At 38.6% G+C, this 19,512-nt stretch overlaps 1 protein-coding gene across 6 annotated transcripts in view; it reads left to right on the top strand.

Annotated features, from left to right (window-relative positions):
- The window catches only part of kaznb (kazrin, periplakin interacting protein b), a 209,513-nt gene that overhangs the window by 183,928 nt on the left and 6,073 nt on the right, over positions 1–19,512 (top strand). For 3 of the 6 annotated variants that reach the window (XM_079843827.1, XM_079843828.1, XM_079843829.1), the window contains 7 exons: positions 5,497–5,688; positions 8,726–8,862; positions 11,096–11,266; positions 11,903–12,083; positions 12,166–12,299; positions 14,377–14,503; positions 19,175–19,374. In XM_079843827.1, coding sequence (XP_079699953.1) covers positions 5,497–5,688; positions 8,726–8,862; positions 11,096–11,266; positions 11,903–12,083; positions 12,166–12,299; positions 14,377–14,503; positions 19,175–19,374 — 1,142 coding nt within the window. Of the gene's footprint in view, positions 1–5,496; positions 5,689–8,725; positions 8,863–11,095; positions 11,267–11,902; positions 12,084–12,165; positions 12,328–14,376; positions 16,913–19,174; positions 19,375–19,512 lie in introns of those variants that run through there. The other 3 variants (XR_013818509.1, XM_079843830.1, XM_079843831.1) reach the window with 3 other exon arrangements.

Genomic DNA, 19,512 nt, shown 5'->3' with positions numbered 1-19,512 from the left:
GCAGCTATCAAAGCGGCAATGAAAGCTTTGAAGAAATCAGGACAGAAGTGGTTGAAAGTGGACAAAAGAGTCGGAATAAAACACCATGTATAAACGGGTGTGTGTCTGCCTCGTCTCCTTGTGATCCGATCAATCAAAACGCATCTTAATACCAGGTGTAAACAGGGCCTGTATTGTTTGCATGCAAAATTCATAAAGAATGAGCCTTTGATTTCTGGTTCATTCGATAAATCCAGCCGTCCCTTGAGATTTGGAAAGTGTGCCAGAGCCTGAAGACACCTGCAACCTCTCCATCATTGACCGTATGTGGTCTGCTCTGGGTTAGAAGTGGGTGCCGTTGGGACCCCAGACCTTCATTAAAGTCTAACATGTAAAGATATGCTTTGTTTTTGGAGAACCAACTCGAGGATTGATTTCCCTGCCACAAATAATGCTAAGTTTTTCCTTTTCCACTGTATTTTCTGTGATGAATTCCCTTTTGAAGATGCTTTTTTAGAGTTGCCTAAGGACCCAGTTACGTGTGCAGGTTGTTTGGGAGTGGTTATATATCAGAACTTGTCTACAGATCCGTTGAAACATGCATTCTTGAGTTTAGCCCTTTACAAAATGGTTTATCACAGAACTGCAGAACCGTAGGCCAAAAACTGTCAGATAAAGACAATCCATGGAGGAGAAAATATCGCTGCCGCTGCAAGTTTATATAGCTGGTTACTGTTATCATTTTATGTGGCACCAGACAGCGCTGTCATTGTGATTGAGATTTTACTAGCCTATTAAATTAAATCATTTTCCTCTTTTATGAATGTGATGGAATGGAAGTTAAACAAGTATTTGGTGCTTCATATTGACCTACTTGATTCAAATTTGAATAACAGACTTGGCAGAAATTAATTCTAGAAAAATCTTTTACGAACATAAAGTTTAGTAGCTTTTATTGCTCTGTATATAGACTCATAAATATCTACTTTTTGACAGCTCAGCTTTGCTTTGATTTATCTGCACACTGAAGCGCACAGTTAGTTTGGCTTTTGAGATGATAAGTGAGAAGGGGACATGACGCCAGTGCGAATCGATTGAACTGCATTTTGGGGAATTAGGGGCCTGATTGCTTTTGTGTGTATCAGCTTCAGTTCTCAGATACACTCTCTCCTTTCATGAAGTTCTGATGAGATGTCATACAACTATGAGTGAAGACTTATCAGCCTCTTCAAATAGAGACTATGAACTCGTATTTCATAAAGCAGAATAAGTATGTGTACATTTAGATGCCAGAAAATACTTGGATTGATAATTACTATATTTTATTACATAAATACTCTGTCGTCCATGTCAACGCTGTCTATTAGTCTGCTCATCTGGGTAACTAAAACTGGCACTACTTTTATCGCTTGTATCACACCATGGACTTGCACTCTCTCAATTCAAATGCAGCTGCTGCCATCTTTCATCTCAGTTATCATTAGTGTCATTATATAGTATATTTTTATGTTTATATTTTCAGTTTTCATTTTGCTTTTAGTTTAGGTTTTAGTCATTTTGTGTGAAATGTGCTTGTCATTTTCGTCTTTTTTAATTTTAGTATTTCAACAATGTCAGTTTTTCAACTATACAATTTCATCTGTTTTTCATTTACTCAATAATTAGTATGTTTAAGAGAGAGCCTTTGTTTTTCCCATGATTTTTTCATTTTCGGAGACTGACGCTGGTGTTTGCTGCAAAATCTGAGGCTTAACATGGAGGATCACACACTCTGTGTAATTTTATGATTCATACTTTGCATTTAAGAGTTTGGCACAGACCAGCCGAACTGCTGCATGAGCGCAGAAGCCACATACTTCCCATACAAATACTGGTCATAAGCCAAAGCTTTGTGTATGTGCTGGGACTCAGAGCAGGACAACAGCTGGACCCACTGCCCCAAATAAGTCTCTGCCGAGTTAAACAAATGAATAAGTGGCTTTGGGCTCCAACGCGACAGCGTGAAAGATGACACTTTCCAGGAAAATGAAGCTTCCTGTGCCATGTTGAAACCAGTTTGCTTGCCTCTGCCTGGTGGTGGGTGCAGACATTGACCAATGGGCTGTCCCTGTCTCTGTCTTATCAGTCGCGCCGCAGATGCTCACCTTGTCAACGGCAGGCTGAAGAAATGCCTCGAGCACCTGGTGCTATCTCGACTCCTGGTGCTCGGCGGCCGGCCCCCTCTCTGTCTCGCATGTTCGCAGCTTAAGAGTGGGGTCGCTTTTAAACATCCGCTGGTTGAAGTGATTTAATTGTCAGTTTTATCTGGAAGTGCTCCCATCGAGTGATGTCATGTCACATTAAAGTGAAGGTGAGGTACCAGCGGTTACTGTACTCATGGCAGGATGCAGCGTCAGCTGGCACATACACCCTCAGATTGAATACAAACTTCCAAAATCATTATTTATGCATTTTGCAGACGCTTTTATCCAAAGCGACTTACAGTGCATTATATCTTTGATTATTAAATTGCTCTATTGAATTAGTAAGGAAGTGTTTAAAAGTGAAATATATATATATATATAGTATATATATACAGTGTATAGTGTGTGTATATATATATATGCAGGTCTTAAAAGTCTTAATTCACCCTTACACAAATTAAGGCCTTAAAAATGTCTTAAATCACAGCAGAAAGTCTTAAATTCATAGTCATGGCATTAAATGTTGAATGCATTGTAAAAAATCTTCCTATTTTCCAATACAGATATCTAAACATCTTTGATACATTTCCTTGAAATCTAAAATAAGGTATTGACAAAGAATTAGGCGAGTCTATGATTAAAACAAGAGCAAACGTCTGTAAAGGAGTTATAAAAAAAACTTCCTTCGAATTAAGTAACTTTTTTCTGAGGCCATTGGCAGATATTTGTTCTTGTTTTAATCATAAACTCAAGACTTTACATTTTGCATCTTAAGTAAATGTATCTTGATTTAAGAATCTTTAGACATTTGCACTGGAAAACAAGAACATCACATTTTTTCAGTGTGAACAGAAGGTACAGTGAAAGATATTTCCATATTCTAGTCTTTTTATTTGTATTTGTAAAAAGTAATCTGTTGAAAGTTTTGTTTTCAACCTGCAAATTGTTGCTAATAGAACTCATTGTGTTCCACCCTAGACATTTACATTTAGAGAACATTCTGATGTATTGATTTCCCTTCAATTTATTCCTCAATTTTCTTTACTTGGTCCTGAAAAGGTAAAAAAAAAAAGTCTTAAATTTACCTTCATAAAAACTGCAGAAAACGTGCATATATTTAGATTTTTCTCAATTAAATATTACATAAATATTCAGTATACTAAATAAAATACTACAACACATAAATGCTAAATACTACATAAATATTTAGTAGGCTAAATAAATATTTTGTATTTAGACCCTTAAATTGAAAACAACTTCCATAATAATTATATCTTTATAATTATTATATCTTCCATAATAATTAAATTAGGTAAAATTACTTATTAAATTAGGTAAAAAGTGTTTAAAAGTGATGCTATGCCCAGAACTGCAACTGCCATTCAAAAAAAAAAACCTACAAAAGATACAAAACCAATGACATGCCTGGCGGGATGTATTTTACATTACCATGTTGCGCTCTAAGCAAAATACCTCATCATTTGTATTGATTGCTCTTGATAAGTGCTTTAGATTTATTTGATCCCAGTTGGGTTTTTATTGTCCGGGCTAAAGTGTGGGTGCATTCTAGTTTACAGTTAATTGAATTCTATCACTTGATAAGCTCCCACGTTTCCCTTGAAAAAGATTGATGCTACAGCTTTTGCCTGGTAATGCAGAGTACGTTGAGCGAAGGCCTCCGTTTAATTTATTCACTTACTGAGCGTATCAGCAGAGGCAGAGCGCACCTGACTGGCAGCTCGCTTAATTCAGCTTACTTTCATGACTCAATGATGTTCTGTGAATTTCCGCCACATTAGAGGGACAAGACTTGAAATGTTGACAGCAGAAAGTCGCCACATGAGCTTTTGAAAGTCCTTCAATCAGCTTTGCTCTGGTTTATGGGCACTCTCAGTGCGGGGTTGAGATATGGGCCGCTTTTTTTTCTGTTTCATTCAAAGCAAAGTAGGCACCACTCTTCTGCTTATTAAAAGAGGCTCTGGAACATTTTTGTCCTCTCACCCTCCTGTCTCTCAAAGCCTAAACAGTTTTGCTTGTGTATTTGTTGATATCTTGCCAATTACTGCTTTTTTGCTTTAAGTGGGACCGAGTCCTGCTCTTGTTGCCGTGGTTTCGCTCTCATTCCTAATGTGTCTGTTCTCGAACTCCATTGACTCTGTGAAAGAGCCTTGAAGCGTCTCTCACCCCCTCCAGATCTGAACGACGCTTTTTTATTGTGTGGTCTGCTTCTCTGTGATTAAAAAGAATGAACGATATTATTGTTTAAGAGTGAGAAAATAAATGAAATATCTTAACAGGCACTCTTTGTTTGTCATAATTATGCTGTTTCCTCTTAGCCTGCTGGCCACATAGAAATATAAAATAAAATGTAGTGCTGAGAGCTACTTGTTACTAAGTGATTTCTTTATCTCCATCTTGTTTTCCTCCTGCTAGTTTGGGAAAGCATTGTGGGAAAATGCCACAGACACTGTGCCCATGTCTGGAGGAAATGTTTAGCATTTTTTATTAATGGATTATTTGTACTTACTGTCACAGTAAATCCTTAGTTGATCTTTTTATTCACTATGGCCTTGTTTACATCTGGTATTAAGATGCATTTTGGTCGATCGGATCACAAGTGGACAATGCTAAATACAAGTGTAAACAGGGTCTAAAATGTTTTTAACTCGTCCACTTTTGACCACTTCCAGGGGAACATATTCGACAAAATTGCTTTCATAGTGTAGACGCTCATGCTCACAGAAGACCGTCTACTCTCCTCTGCCTACTGACCTAATGGGTGAACATTATGGGAAGCGTGATAGCGAGACGGGATTTAAACTTTGTCAGCTGAAGACCCAAGTTTGGTTTTAAGATGAAAAACATACCGAGCACAATTTTCACAAACCATTCCTGATTTCTAACACACACTCACTGCTTTCGGCGTGGTATTGCAGCTATCAAAGCGGCAACGGAAGCTTTGAAGAAATCAGGACAGAAGTGGTTGAAAGTGGACAAAAGAGTCGGAATAAAACACCATGTATAAACGTGTGTCTGCCTCGTCTCCTTGTGATCCGATCAACCAAAACGCATCTTAATACCAGGTGTAAACAGGGCCTGTACTGTTTGCATGCAAAATGCATTGCATAAAGAATGAGCCTTTGATTTCTGGTTCATTCGATAAATTCAGCCGTCCCTTGAGATTTGGAAAGTGTGCCACTCTTTGTTTGTCATTATTATGCTATTTCCTCTTAGCCTGCTGGCCACATAGAAATATAAAATAAAATGTACTGCTGAGAGCTACTTGTTACTAAGTGATTTCTTTATCTCCATCTCTCTTGTTTTCCTCCTGCAGTGTTGCTGAGGGAGGAGGTGGCTCAGTTACAGGAGGAGGTGCACCTCCTCAGGCAGATGAAGGACATGTTGAGTAAAGACCTGGAGGACTCGCACGGCGGCTGCTCGGCCGACACACTCTCTGCCGCCGAGCTCAAGGTGCAGTTGGGGGAGAAGGAGCAGGAGCTGGAACGTGCCAAGGAGGCCTTACAAGGTCTGAACCCCAATCACAAAGCCAATATTGCAGGATTACCAGAGAAATCCCCCCTGTGTGCTGTTCAAGCGCTTCACCTTCCCTAGACACATCAATGCTGCCTGAGTTTACCCAAAATCATTGTTTCAGTAATAGAGATGGATCACAGCGGTCGTTCAACTATCAAGTAGTCGATGGTGTAATATGTGTGTGTGTGTGTGTGTGTGTGTATATGTATGTATGTGTGAGTGTGTGTGTGTGGTCCAGGTAAACTCTACGTGATGGGGACATTTTGTGGTCCCCAAGTGGAAAACAGCTTATAAATCATACAGAATTATGTTTTTTGAAAATGTAAAAATGCAGACATTTTCTGTGATGGGTAGGTTTAGGGGTATGGTTATTATAGGGGGGAAATAAGCTGTTTTTACAGTATAAAAATCATTATGTCTATGGAACGTCCCCATAAAACATGGAAACCCAATGTGTGTGTGTGTGTGTGTGTGTGTGTGTGTGTGTGTGTGTGTGTGTGTGTGTGTGTGTGTGTGTGTGTGTGTGTGTGTGTGTGTGTGTGTGTGTGTGTGTGTGTGTGTGTGTGTGTGTGTGTGTGTGTGTGTGTGTGTGTGTGTGTGTGTGTGTGTGTGTGTGTGTGTGTGTGTGTGTGTGTGTGAGAAAGAAGAGAGGGAGAGCGATGTTGCTTATCTTATCAGCTATCTGTTTATCTGGGATATAATGTTTTTTTAGTGTATTTGAGAGACTTGTATAAACAGAGGACGTAAGCGCTAGAAAAAGGTGTTAGTGTTGATACAAAGTGTCATTCATTTAAATGTGTCTTATCAATAAGTTCTTGCAGTGTGAACGGGAGCTGCTTTTAGGAAATGTGTGAAAGGGTTTTTAAAATGTGGTTTATAACAGTGGTAAACTCACAAGCTGACATATAGAGGTGTCAAGGCAACTCTTTTGTTTTATTTGTAAAATGATGATCAATTTATATGCATTATAGTTCAATATGTGGTCAGTATAATATAGAGATAGAATAATATCAAAACAATAATAGAAATTATTACTTTTATTCCACAAGGATGCATTAAATTGATCAAAAATGACATTGAAGACGCTCAGGTTAGAATGATTTCGGAAGGATCATGTGACTGAAGACTGGATTAATGATGCTGAAACTTTAACTTTAGCAGGAATAAATTACATATTAAAAACACAAACATAGAAAACAGTTACTGTAATGATTTCACAATATTACTGTTTTTACAGTATTTTTGATCAAATAAATGCAGGCTTAGTGAGAATAAGAGACTTCCTTAAAAAGATCGTATCGACCCCGAACATTTGAACAATACTGTATACAGTCCCAGAGGAATTTTATATTTCTCGGAAGTTGTTCTTTCAAAAATTCATGAGATTTAATGAAGTTCTTAGATGCTTGTCTTAGATGTTTTTTTTAAATTCCTTTGGAGAGATAAAAACAGACATAGGCCTACAATAAATGAGAAATGTTGACATGGAGTAAGAATAAAAAGCTATAAAAAGAATAGCATAGCACAAATAATTTGCTTATGGAAATTGCCATGATAGTATTCATATTAAAATCTCAGACTTTTGTATCTTGACAATCAGTTTTAGACATTGTGGAGATATCATCTGAGGTGCTTAAGGAAACATACAAGATGACACTCTAGACGCCCTAGTAACCTAAACACCTCACGTTTTTCTCAAGAGAACAATATGAGATGCAAGAGACTACATTTGCTCTCTTTTTATGGAATGGTTTGCTCGAAAAGTGCTGTGCTGTCTTAAAAACAAGTAGCATTTGGTTTAATGTTTTGCTATCAGGCAAAATTAAATTCTTATCTTTATTAAGTGTGGCATATGTTTTTAAAACAGATCACTTCAGTCAGTCAAACAGATAATTATTTTGTGTCTTAAGGCTAAAGTTTTGTCATCAGAACAGCAGCTGTAGGTATCTACAGCATACCATAGTTTTTTGGCAAAGTAACTAATAGAAATGACATCAATTGGCTATCTTTTTAGAGAGATCTGCATTGAACACCCTGCACTCAAATTTGTGAAACACTTTACACTAGGTCAACCGTGTTACTTGATACTTAGTCATTTAGCTTGTAATGTAACACCTGTAGTACCTAAACAGGAACTGGAGCAACCTGCCAGTCCATTACAAATATTCTACATGCAACAGGCTATGTCGAGCAGAGTTTTCAGCAAACAAAACCAGATTTGTGTCTTTTTCGCCCTTTTGGCGAAAAGATGGGGCGAGAGGGAGAGGTGATGGATGGTAGGGTGCATGTGCTCATAAATGTCAACGGCTCTCGAATCATAGTGGAAAAACAGGTTTGACTGTGGAATGAGGAGCCTCCTTAAGTTTTAGGGGGAACGAGACAGTTACCTCAAGTAAAATAAATGATTTACTTTTTACAAGCATCAAGACAGCAGACCTAAGAACACTTTAGGTTGTTAATGAAATGTTAATAAAAGATATGGAATTGTTATGAGGTGTTACATCTCACATTTCCTCTCAAATTAAATCCTTGAAACTAAATGCATTTGTGTTTGATGGTAATTATTTTATAACAAACAACACTAATGTTTTTTTTTCCCCCTGTGTGGGATGTTTATAGTGGAGCATGGTGCCCCCTGGAGGCTGTTTTGAGCAGCACACAGCACAATTTAACTACAGCACCACAGTGCTTTATTTATGCCATGGAAAATAATTAAACAAAAGACTTAAATCCAGCATCAAAAGATGCCTGGCACGACACTGGATTTTGACTGTTTATTTTGTACACGCACAGGGTAATTCGTCACTTTGTATATCCACAACTCTAATCTGACAGATAGGGGTCAGGGCACAATCCGCAGACACGTGTCATTCAAGGACACAAAGCCTTTTTTTGTGTTGCAGAAAAATCTAAACAATGAAATATGAATGTTATGATGTAGGAGGCACTCAGTTGTTTATACTTATAAAGTGCTTGAAGTGAATTTTATTGCTGCATTTCTGAATCTAATTGTGTATGTTTGTGTGTAGCTATGAAGGGTGACCGGAAGCGGTTGAAAGCGGAAAAGGCTGACCTGGTGAACCAGATGCAGCAGCTCTACACCACACTGGAGAGCCGAGAAGAGCAGCTCAGAGACTTCATCAGAAATTATGACCAGCACAGAAAGGTGTGCATGAAATTCACCACTGACACTTCAGTTCACTTATAATATGCTGTATGTGCATCATCTGACACAATCTTAAAAGAAAAAAACTTGCCAATCCTTACTTTGTCTAATTATTTTATCCTCTTTCTCTTTTTGTTTAGGATTGCACTAGATATTTCTAGATTTGAAAATATAAACTGGCTGACATGATCTTTGTCAGGAATGTCGCTCTTAATTAAAAGCAACAATAAAAGTAAAGACAGATTTTGTATTAGAGGAAACTTAGGGAACAACTTCTTAATTATTTTTTATCAAATTCTTGTGGTTAATTATATATTGTGGCATAGGCGTAATTTGCGGGTGGGACACGTCCCAACCACTCTTTGCCAGGGTCGATATTGTCCCCACCACTTTTTGAAACATTTCGCAGCACTAATGTACCTAATACAAAATAAACATCTTCAGTTTACCATCAAGGTATTCATTTCATTCGTTTGTGTTAAATGTGTTACACCAATGTTTTGCAGTAACACCACAGGCATTGAAATTAGTATTGTTTCTAAATTGTAAATTATTACATTCAATTTTAAATTAGTTTTTTATGTTAATTATAAAATAAAAATGTATTTATTATTTACTTTTTCTCTTATCTCAGATACTATATATATACACCGATCAGGCATAACATTATGACAGGTGAAGTGAATAACACTGATTCTCTCTTCATCATGGCACCTGTTAGTGGGTGGGATATATTAGGCAACAAGTGAACATTTTGTCCTCAAAGTTGATGTGTTAGAAGCAGGAAAAATGGACAAGCGTAAGGATTTGACAAGGGCCAACTTGTGATGACTAGACGACTGGGTCAGAGCATCTCCAAAACTGCAGCTCTTGTGAGGTAATCCCGGTCTACAGTGGTCAGTATCTATCAAAAGTGGTCCAGGGAAGGAACAGGGGTGAACCGATGAAGGGGTCATGGGTGGCCAAGGGCTCATTGATGCACGTGGAGAGAAAAAGGCTGGCCTGTGTGGTCCGATCAAACAGACTCTGCACTGTAGCTCAAATTGCTCAAGAAGTTAATGCTGGTTCTGATAGAAAGGTGTCAGAATACACCTTGTCGGGTATGGGGCTGCATAGCCGCAGACCAGTCAGGGTGCCCATGCTGACCCCTGTCCAACGCCGAAAGCGCCAACAGTGGGCACGTGAGCATGGAGCAATGAGAGAAGGTGGCCTGGACTGATGAATCACATTTTCTTTTACATCACGTGGATGGCCGGGTGCGTGTGCATCGCTTACCTGGAGAACACATGGCACCAGGATGCACTATGGGAAGAAGGCAAGCCGGTGGAGGCAGTGTGATGCTTTGGGCAATGTTCTGCTGGGAAACCTTGGGTCCTGCCATCCATGTGGATGTTACTTTGACACGTACCACCTACCTTAGCATTGTTCCATGTTTCATGGAAACGGTATTCCCTGGTGGCTGTGGCCTCTTTCAGCAAGATAATGCGCCCTGCCACAAAGCAAAAATGGTTCAGGAATGGTTTGAGGATAACAACAATGAGTTTGAGGTGTTGACTTGGCCTCCAAATTCCCCAGATCTCAATCCAATCGAGCATCTGTGGGATTTGCTGAACAAACAAGTCTGATCCATGGAGACCCGCCTCGCAACTTACAGGACTTAAAGGATCTTCTGCTAACATCTTGGTGCCAGATACCACAGCACACCTTCAGGAGTCTAATGGAGTTCGTGCCTGAATGGGTCAGGGCTGTTTTGGTAGCAAAAGGGGGACCAACAAAATATTAGATCATAATGTTATGCCTGATCGGTGTAATAAGAGTTTTTTTTTTTTTTACTGATAAAATTTCTGCATATGAAATCAATGAGATGGATCATTGCTTTTATACTTTTAAAATTAAATAATAGTTATTGTTGACATAGTAATATTAATTAGAATATTATATTATATTATATATAGTACTATTCCAGTGAAACGCTTTTGAAATGTTTTTTATAGCAATTGTGAACTTTGCAGTTTGACTTTTTTTATCTTACACATTTAACACCATTAACAACCCATAAATTCACCTCAACAGTTAGTTGTATGTGCAAGATAATGGAAACGTGTCTGTGTGGGTAACCAGCATTAGAGATTGATACATTTGACAATATGTTGACAGATCAGATAGTTACTGATCGAGTGTATGTTTTTACACGCGTGTGACGGACTGACGCTGACTGTGTGCTGTGCTACAGGAGAGCGAGGACGCGGTAAAGACTCTGGCCAAAGAGAAGGACATGCTGGAGAGAGAGAAATGGGACCTGCGCCGGCAGACTAAAGAGGCCACAGAACAAGCCAGCGTCCTGCGCTCCCAGATAGACATGAAGGAGAACAGAATCAAAGAGCTGGAGGCAGAGCTCACCATGGTAAGATAGCATCTGTCTTGATCTCTCTCTCTCTCTCTCTCTCTCTCTCACAGACGTACACTTCCACTTCCCACAATGCTATAAACACTTACACCTCTTATCTTGTCTTAACTCATCCTCTTGACAGTTAGCATCTCTTATCATTAGAGTCTCTCGAATTACCTCTCAGTGGCTCTGATTCCAGATATATCAGCCTCAACATTCATCAGTTAAGATCCACAGATGGATCATGGAACCCCAACTGATCTGCATTATGCAATTTTACATTTTGCTGGATTGCCGTTACAATGTGCAAACATGCATATGGACACATGCAGTCACGCAAAAATCCCCATGAAGAGGCACATGGCTGTCAACAGTGCAGTAATAGCATCATTACTCACTTCATCTGCCTAATCTGTTGTGCCTGTGTGCCTCTCCAGTATTCACACACACAAACACTATCTCAAGAATACTAATGATTTCACTCCCACCGTGGTTTAATAATATTAGTTGTAATCATTTTTTTGGTATTAAATATGAAAATCAAAGCATTTTAAACTTTGAATTCTCTTAATTTTAGACCCGACTGTATAAAGGTTCTCATGATCACAACTGAAACATGGTCTATTTGTGTGTGTTGTTTTTGTACCTCAGGCAAAGCAGTCTCTAGCCACTCTTAATAAAGACGTGCCAAAGCGTCACTCTCTGGCGATGCCATCAGAGCCGGTGGTGAACGGTAGTCAGGAGTGGGTGATGCAAGCAGACCTTCCCCTCACTGCGGCAATCAGACAGAGTCAACAGACCCTGTACCATTCGCACCCCGCCGACAGGCAAGGTACAGGCCTACACAACAGCATGCACAGATATGCCAAATGTCTTCTTTAAGTCCACTCACACACCGTCTCCTGCCTCCGCAGCTGCTTTGAGGATCAGCCCCTGTCACTCGCGCCAGCCCTCCATCATCTCCGACGCCTCGGCTGCCGACGGCGACCGCTCATCCACCCCGAGCGACATCAACTCGCCCCGCCACCGGACTCACTCCCTCTGCAATGTAAGAGCTGCCTGGCACCCCCGACCAAGTAATCAGCCTTCCCAACTTGTTTTTATCTCCACCTTCACTCTTCTCAAATATTCAGTCCCTGCACTGCTCATTAGCATGGCTTCAGGGGCACGTTTGTCTTGATGGTAGTTAATGCAGATAAATCAAAAGAGACCTGTGAGAATTAGCCGTGCTCCACAAGACTGAACTGAATGTGTTTGTTTTGCACATTTGGCTGTTTGAAAAACACTGTTTTATGAGTTCTTATTTACAAGTATTTATAAATATGTTTAATTAGTTGAATTAAATGTTAGTCTACGTTTTAGTAATTTAATTTTATTCCGTTTAATTTTGTGCTTTCGTCATTTTTATACTTTTTAAATATTTCTATTTTAATTCAGTTCTATTTAAGTTTTAGCTTTAGTAATATTGTTTCAAGTAGTTGACAAGGCAACATTACTCATTGTCGTTTAAATTTTAAATCTTTAGTTTTTCATCTAATATTTATATTTTATTTAAATTGCCGACATTTTTTTTTAATAGCTTTCAGTTTAGTTGCTGGTAGACAGCAATAAACATTTAAGTGTGATATACCAAACTACCTTGTTTCTTTAATAATAAATCTAAAATAATAAGGTACAAGGGGCTTTGCTATATTGTAAATATAGTCATGACCAAAAGGCATTTTTTGCCATGAAAAACATCCTTTATCTCCTTCTGGATATGTAAGCTGTGGTGATCAGTCATTATCATATCAGGATCTTATTATAGATGTTATAATATGGGATCTCCATATGTGTTAGAAGATTTTTGTCATTTTATAAACTTTAATGTGGCCCTGTAAAAAAAAAATTAACCAGTCTATGCTGGTTTGCTGGTCTCTCAGCCTGGTCATGCAGGTCTGTTTGCTGGTTTTAGATAGGTTCTGGGTACATTTCCAGCTTGTCAGACTGGAAGACCAGCTTAAACCAGCCAAGACCAGCAAACTAGACTGGTTTCAGCATGGCCTGGAGAGTTCACCTGGTGGCATACTGTTAATGCCCCTGGGCAGCTATAGAAGGACTGAAGTCAACAACAAAATCTGACTACGGTGGAATTTCTACCACTTCATTTCTGAGTGGTCCGTCTCCTGTCTTTTAAAGGTCCTGTTCTTCGTGATCCCATTTTTCAAACTTTAGTTGGTGTGTAATGTTGCTGTTAGAGCATAAATAATACCTGTAAAATGATAAAGCTCAAAGTTCAATGCCAAGCGACATATTTTATTTAACAGAAGTTCCCTTTCAAAGCCTACAGCGAACGGCCGGTTTGGACTACATCCCTGTACATCCTGCTTTAATGACGTCAGTAGAACAGTTTGTTGACTAACCTCCGCCCACAAAAATACGCAAAAAAGGGGGCGTGGTCTTGTTGCTTTCCCACGTGGAGAAGAGGAAGTGTTGCGTTCGGTTGCGTTTGTCGCCATGTCGTCGAGACGCTGTTATTTTCATCCGGGAGTCAAATCACTTTTGTTTGGCCTTCAGAGACGCTGTACTTTGAGCGCGTTCATCTCCTCGTTATGGTAAGAGACGTGACCTTTCTGGGCAACATGCGCTAAGCTGCTGTCGAATCACAACACGGGAACCGCTGGCACAATCAGAACTCGTTACGTATTTCTGAAGGAGGTACTTCATAGAATAAGGAAATCCTCGAGCCGTTTTTAGGACAGTGAAAACAGCGGTATACAGATAAGTAAATTGTGTGAAAAATACTGTTTTTTTACACGCGAAACATGAACACATGTTATATTGCACACTGTAAACACAATCAAAGCTTCAAAAAAAACAGGAAAAACGGAACCTTTAAAATGCAACAACTTTAGTATTTGGTAAATGTGTATAATCTCACAATCCAAGTTGAGAGAACGCAAATCAACCTAATTTAGCGTGTGGACCCCTGAAGCAGTGCTGATGAGAGAGGGCAGATTTTCCTGAGATTCCTGATGAAACCACATGACTGACCTGCCCCCATATGTCCACCATTACTTTCCTATTCTCTCTTCTCCTTCCTCTCTCGCTGTCTCTGTTTCTGCCTTTTCTTGTTCTTGCTTCAGTCCATGGAGGACCTCGAGGACCAGAAGCGTAAGAAGAAGAAGGAGAAGATGAGTCTCGGCTCACTTTCGAGAGTGTTTGCCCGGGGAAAATCTCAACGCAAGTCCTTGGATCCGGGCCTGTTTGATGGTACTTCCACCCCTGATTACTATATAGAGGAGGATGCTGACTGGTGATTAGTGCTATTGCGTGTGCATTTAGGAGAGTGTGTGGACGTACGCCTGGATATGTATGAGTTAATGTGTGTGTGCGAGCGTGCATAAGCGTTTGTGTGTGCCTTCAAATGTATTCCCCGTGAAAAATACAGGAAAGAGGAAGAACTGCTGCCTCCTTGAAATGTACATAACGACACTTAAAAACATCTATGTAAATGAAATATATATTTATATATGTATGCATATGTACATATGTTTACATTCATATAAATATATACATGGGATCATTTGCGTGTGTATATGTTTATGCTGTTATTATGCTTTATTTGTGGTAATATATGTCTCTTTTTTTATAAACTGGAAACTTGAATTACTGCTGAGCATTTGTAAATAGGAACTCTTGTGCACCTTGTGTTTGCTGATGTCTTCATGTGGAATGCTTCTTTTTCATGACTGCTTTTACCATGAACCCAGAGCTCCAGGCTGTCTTCACACACACCATAGCGTGAGCTCCATCTGAAAGATTTAAAGGTGCACTCTGTCATTTTTCCCATCATTCAATTTTTTTAAATTTAACATGACACGATCACACGAGATGAGATAGTGGCTCACTGCATGAGGCGGCCATGTTGAGACCTGTAATATTACTATTATTGGATTCTTCACTCTCTTGGCTGACTGAAAATATGACATTCTACATGGTATCTGTAAACTTTGTGTCCAAGCCACTAGGTGTCAGTATAAAGGCCCATTCACATCATTCTAAATGTAAAAGAAAAACTCCACACCAACTATAACGATAACGACACGGACAAACAATATAATTGGAAACACAACTGATGAATGATTAAAAACATTGACAGCCAATCAGAAAAGGAGCACGAGCATTTAAAGCAGCAGACTACAGAACTGCAGCGCATGTAACGCAGAACGGTGTGGACGCTATATTTATTGTTAAAGTTTTTTATAGTAATCAATGTGAAAAGGCCTCAAGTCCAAGATGGCAGTCAGCGCAACATTAATGAAAAATTACTGAGTGCACTTTTAATGTCAGGATCTACTCAGTTATCCAGATAAGATGGTTTTCTAAATGTTTGCCTTAGCTGTTCACCTCAGTAATCTAATCGCTAAGGAACATCTGCGTAAAGCTGCGGTCATATTAGCAAAATCTCCGAGATTTTGCGGGCAAAAAGGTCTATTGTCCATCGTCAGTAGCGATGTATGAAGCACAGTTCACACAGATTTCTACACGGCGAATTCGCACGACCAACTTGAGCGCTAGCAAAATCTGCATTGAGTTTTTAGCCCTCACATGAAATGAGTAGATTTTTGCCCGCAAAATTTAGCAGTGCAACGGTAAATGTGACCGCGCATTAATAGGTGAATTTTGTGCGTTTACCTCAGAGTTACACTCAGACAGCTGCCAACCCGAGATAAAGATCATTTGAAAGCTAATATTTTATTATGCATTATATCCTCTTAATGGGTGCACCGAGGATCTTTTTTAATCTTGACAAATGTGAAATGAAAACCTCCCAAAATCTATACTTTATTGTCTGGGAAAAGACTAAATTAGTAGTATTTTAGGCAGTTTAGTTCCATTAGGATGATATATTGCAAAAGGATGGAGTAATTCAGTTATAATCCGACTGAAGTTACATCAGACTGGCCTTGTCAAGCTATTTTTGCGTGGTTGGATGCTTCTCAGATCACCTGCCCCTTTTATGCTAAAAGACATGTAGCATTATTTATTAGACTGTTTCCATATTAAAATATCTCACATTTTATAACCTACGAGGAACTTTGTTTGATTTTGAAGTGATATCGGGAAAGTTTGTTTCCACTATTTACACACAAATCTGGAATCAATAAAGTGCCAAAGGGTATAGTGCAGCTTGCAGAACACAAGAAAATACATAGGAATATTTTCTCTGCTCTATCAAGTGTACAAATAGAATGTCTGTAAGAACTCATAACACACCCTGCTTCCATAACATTCTTTTCCATTAATGTTGAACCCAATGATGTCATGCTGACATATCGCATATTTCTTTCCGTTTCAAGCTTTCCTTTGCATCTTGGTGGCACTGATTTCTTTCTTTTTCCTTTTTTGTTTTGATCTTTTAAATTAAACTGAAACTTCATTCCTCATGTCACTCTAATGATTTTATGTTGTAAGGTTTGTAAAGTAGATTATGTCAGATATAAGATTAAGTCTATTAAAGAATTTATTTAAAGATTAGGAAAGAGGTCATTTCAATGAAACCAGACTATCTTTGAATTTACAGACAGACCGATGAGAAGGTTTTAACATTCTGGAGATTTAAAAAGAAAAAAGAAACAATTAAAATAAAACTTATTTTAAAATAAAAACACATAACCCAACATCCATGTGCCTTTCTTCTTGACCCTGTGTGTGTGTTTGTGTGCAAGTTGTCATAATGGTTTCCTCTTAACCCTCTTGTTCTGGGGTTGCCATGGTTTGGGGCGACCCGTTCTACTCTTCATTTGTAATTACCCACCATCTGTGTTAACACGTGTCCTAACATTGTCTTACCTCAGTGGATGAGAATGCCCCAAACTCACTACATTCATAACTCATACAAATGTCAACTGGAACAAGTCTATCATGTACACCGTTATCCAAAACATGAGCACGGTCATGTGTACCTCTACCCAAAACATCATCTCATGACTACCTACCAACCGATTTTTATTTCATTTAGTTTAAGGCTTTATTTAAAAATGCTACACATGTATTAGGGATTATATTTATTATTATATTATATATCATAAAAGTACATTACATAGGCCTACTTGAGTTTTCTATTCACAGCCTCATGAAGGATGATGGAGAGCATGCTACAGTAAATTCAGAGCAATTGGGTTTTTCCTTCTCATTACTTGAAATGGAAACAGATTGCGATCTCCATTAAAATCCATTTTTCCATAAGCCAGCGGATGCTCTCAGATGTCTCGAACAAGGTCAAGGTTCTGTCTTTGCTTAGACGAGTGCCTATTTCCTCTAAAGATTCGAAAAAAGGTGTCCTCTGCCCCAATGCCCATCAGATAATGAGTTTTATAGAGGTAATTTTTTCAGCTAATTAAAATCTGATGAAGCCTTAAGAGAAGGATGATTCAGTCTGAACCCTCGGGGTGATTTCAATCTTGTTTTACCTGTCAGAGTTAGAAGGGCTATATGAGAAACCAAATAATGTACATAATTAGCTATATCTAATTAATTCAGATTCAGCTGAAAGTCAAGCTCTTTAAGATGACATCACTGCAGCAGTATGAGCTCAGTTAGAGTTTAAATGGCGCCACCTGCTGGTATAGACATGAATGTGGTTTATATGGCATTAATAAAATCTGGTGACTTTTGGTGGTTTAATGAAACGTCTAAAAGAACATAAATTACAACATAATATAAAGAACTCAGTATGAGTTTAATCAATATGATTAATCAAATAGTCTATACTGAAAAGATTTACTTTGCAAGATTTTTCTCTCAAAGAAATTAGTAGTAAATTTCACGGTCCCACTTTATAGCAAGCGTTTTTAACTACATTTACTGACATTTAAATTAACCAATTGATACAATGCACTTATAGTGTGAATATATATTTGTTTTACATTAGTTACATTTTAAAAATACCAGTAACACTTTATTTTACAGTGTCCTTGTTACATGTACTTACTGTAGTAATAACAGTAAATGATGCATAATTACATGCAACTAACCCTCAACCAAACCCAATCCTACCATAACCCTATAGTAAGTGCATGTTGTTAATTAATATTATTCAGTACTTAAATATATAATTACACTGTAACAATGACACTTTAAAATAAAGTGTAATCAAAATATTTTCTGTAATTACACATACAATTACACTATTTACACTTCCCTTACACTGTAACCCATACCACAAAACCTGTGCTTAACCTTACCCATATCCCACCTCAATAGCAGCAAGTATTTTGTAAAACAACATTAACACAACCATTTTTAATGTAAGTACATAGTAGTTAAAGCACCTAATATAACACCTTATATAAAGTGTGACCAATTTCAGAAATATCAAAGAAATGACAAGGTAACGCATGAATTATGTTTATATTTATAATAATGGGGGGGGGGCATGTTTTTAATTTGTGGTCAATGCACTATAAAACAAAAAGGCCTGTTACATCAATGTAGGCTACTTATATTTGCGTTATAGTAAACAATGGTGTAAAACATTCTCGTCAGTTGATTAGCATAAAAAAACGAGTAAATTCAATGTTAGTTTCACACAGGAAGGGGAAGGAAGTTAAGTGGTTTTGTAGTGAAAGTCTGGGGTGGTTAAAGGGGTTTTGTTTCAGAGGGTGTGTGGGTTATATGAGGATAGATAAGGCCTGTCGATGTTGACCGCAGGCCTAATCGTGGCTGTCGGTTCTTGCTAGAAAGCAATAAGTCATCTTTTTAAGAGCAGAAAATACTGAAATTAAACAGGAGGATATGGAGGTGGGTGCTTTTCCTGACAGCAATAAAAAAAAAGCTTGTATGTGCAAAATGGATAAGGCATTTTTGTTTTACTCTCAACCCCTCTGAACCCCTTAAATTTGCCCCCCCTCCTATTCCTGCCCCTCCTGACCAATCCAGACTCAGACAGCCTCTCCAGCCAGACCCATCCCAGCCTATCAGATGGCGAGGAGCAGCTGGAGCGGCTGCAGCAGGCGGAGCTTACACGCAGCAAGCCCATTTCTCTGTGGAGGGCGGTCACTGTGCAGGCCTGGCTGGAGGTTGTCATGGCAATGCCCATGTACATGCGCGCCTGCTCTGAGAATGTCAAGAGTGGGAAGGTAAATGCTTTCCTGTTCTTACCATGTGCATTTTTAGCCCTTTTTATAAGCAAAAATGCAAATAAATACCACAAATAAGCTATTTATAATCCTCTCTTTAATTAAGTCATACAATTTTCATCTCTGTGGCTGCTGATT

This window comes from Gobio gobio (genome assembly GCF_949357685.1).
Source record: "Gobio gobio genome assembly, chromosome: 19".
In the NCBI taxonomy this organism is placed as follows: domain Eukaryota; kingdom Metazoa; phylum Chordata; class Actinopteri; order Cypriniformes; family Gobionidae; genus Gobio; species Gobio gobio.
The sequence above is the reverse complement of the archived record's forward strand: the minus strand, read 5'-3'. Positions and strand labels throughout refer to the sequence as shown.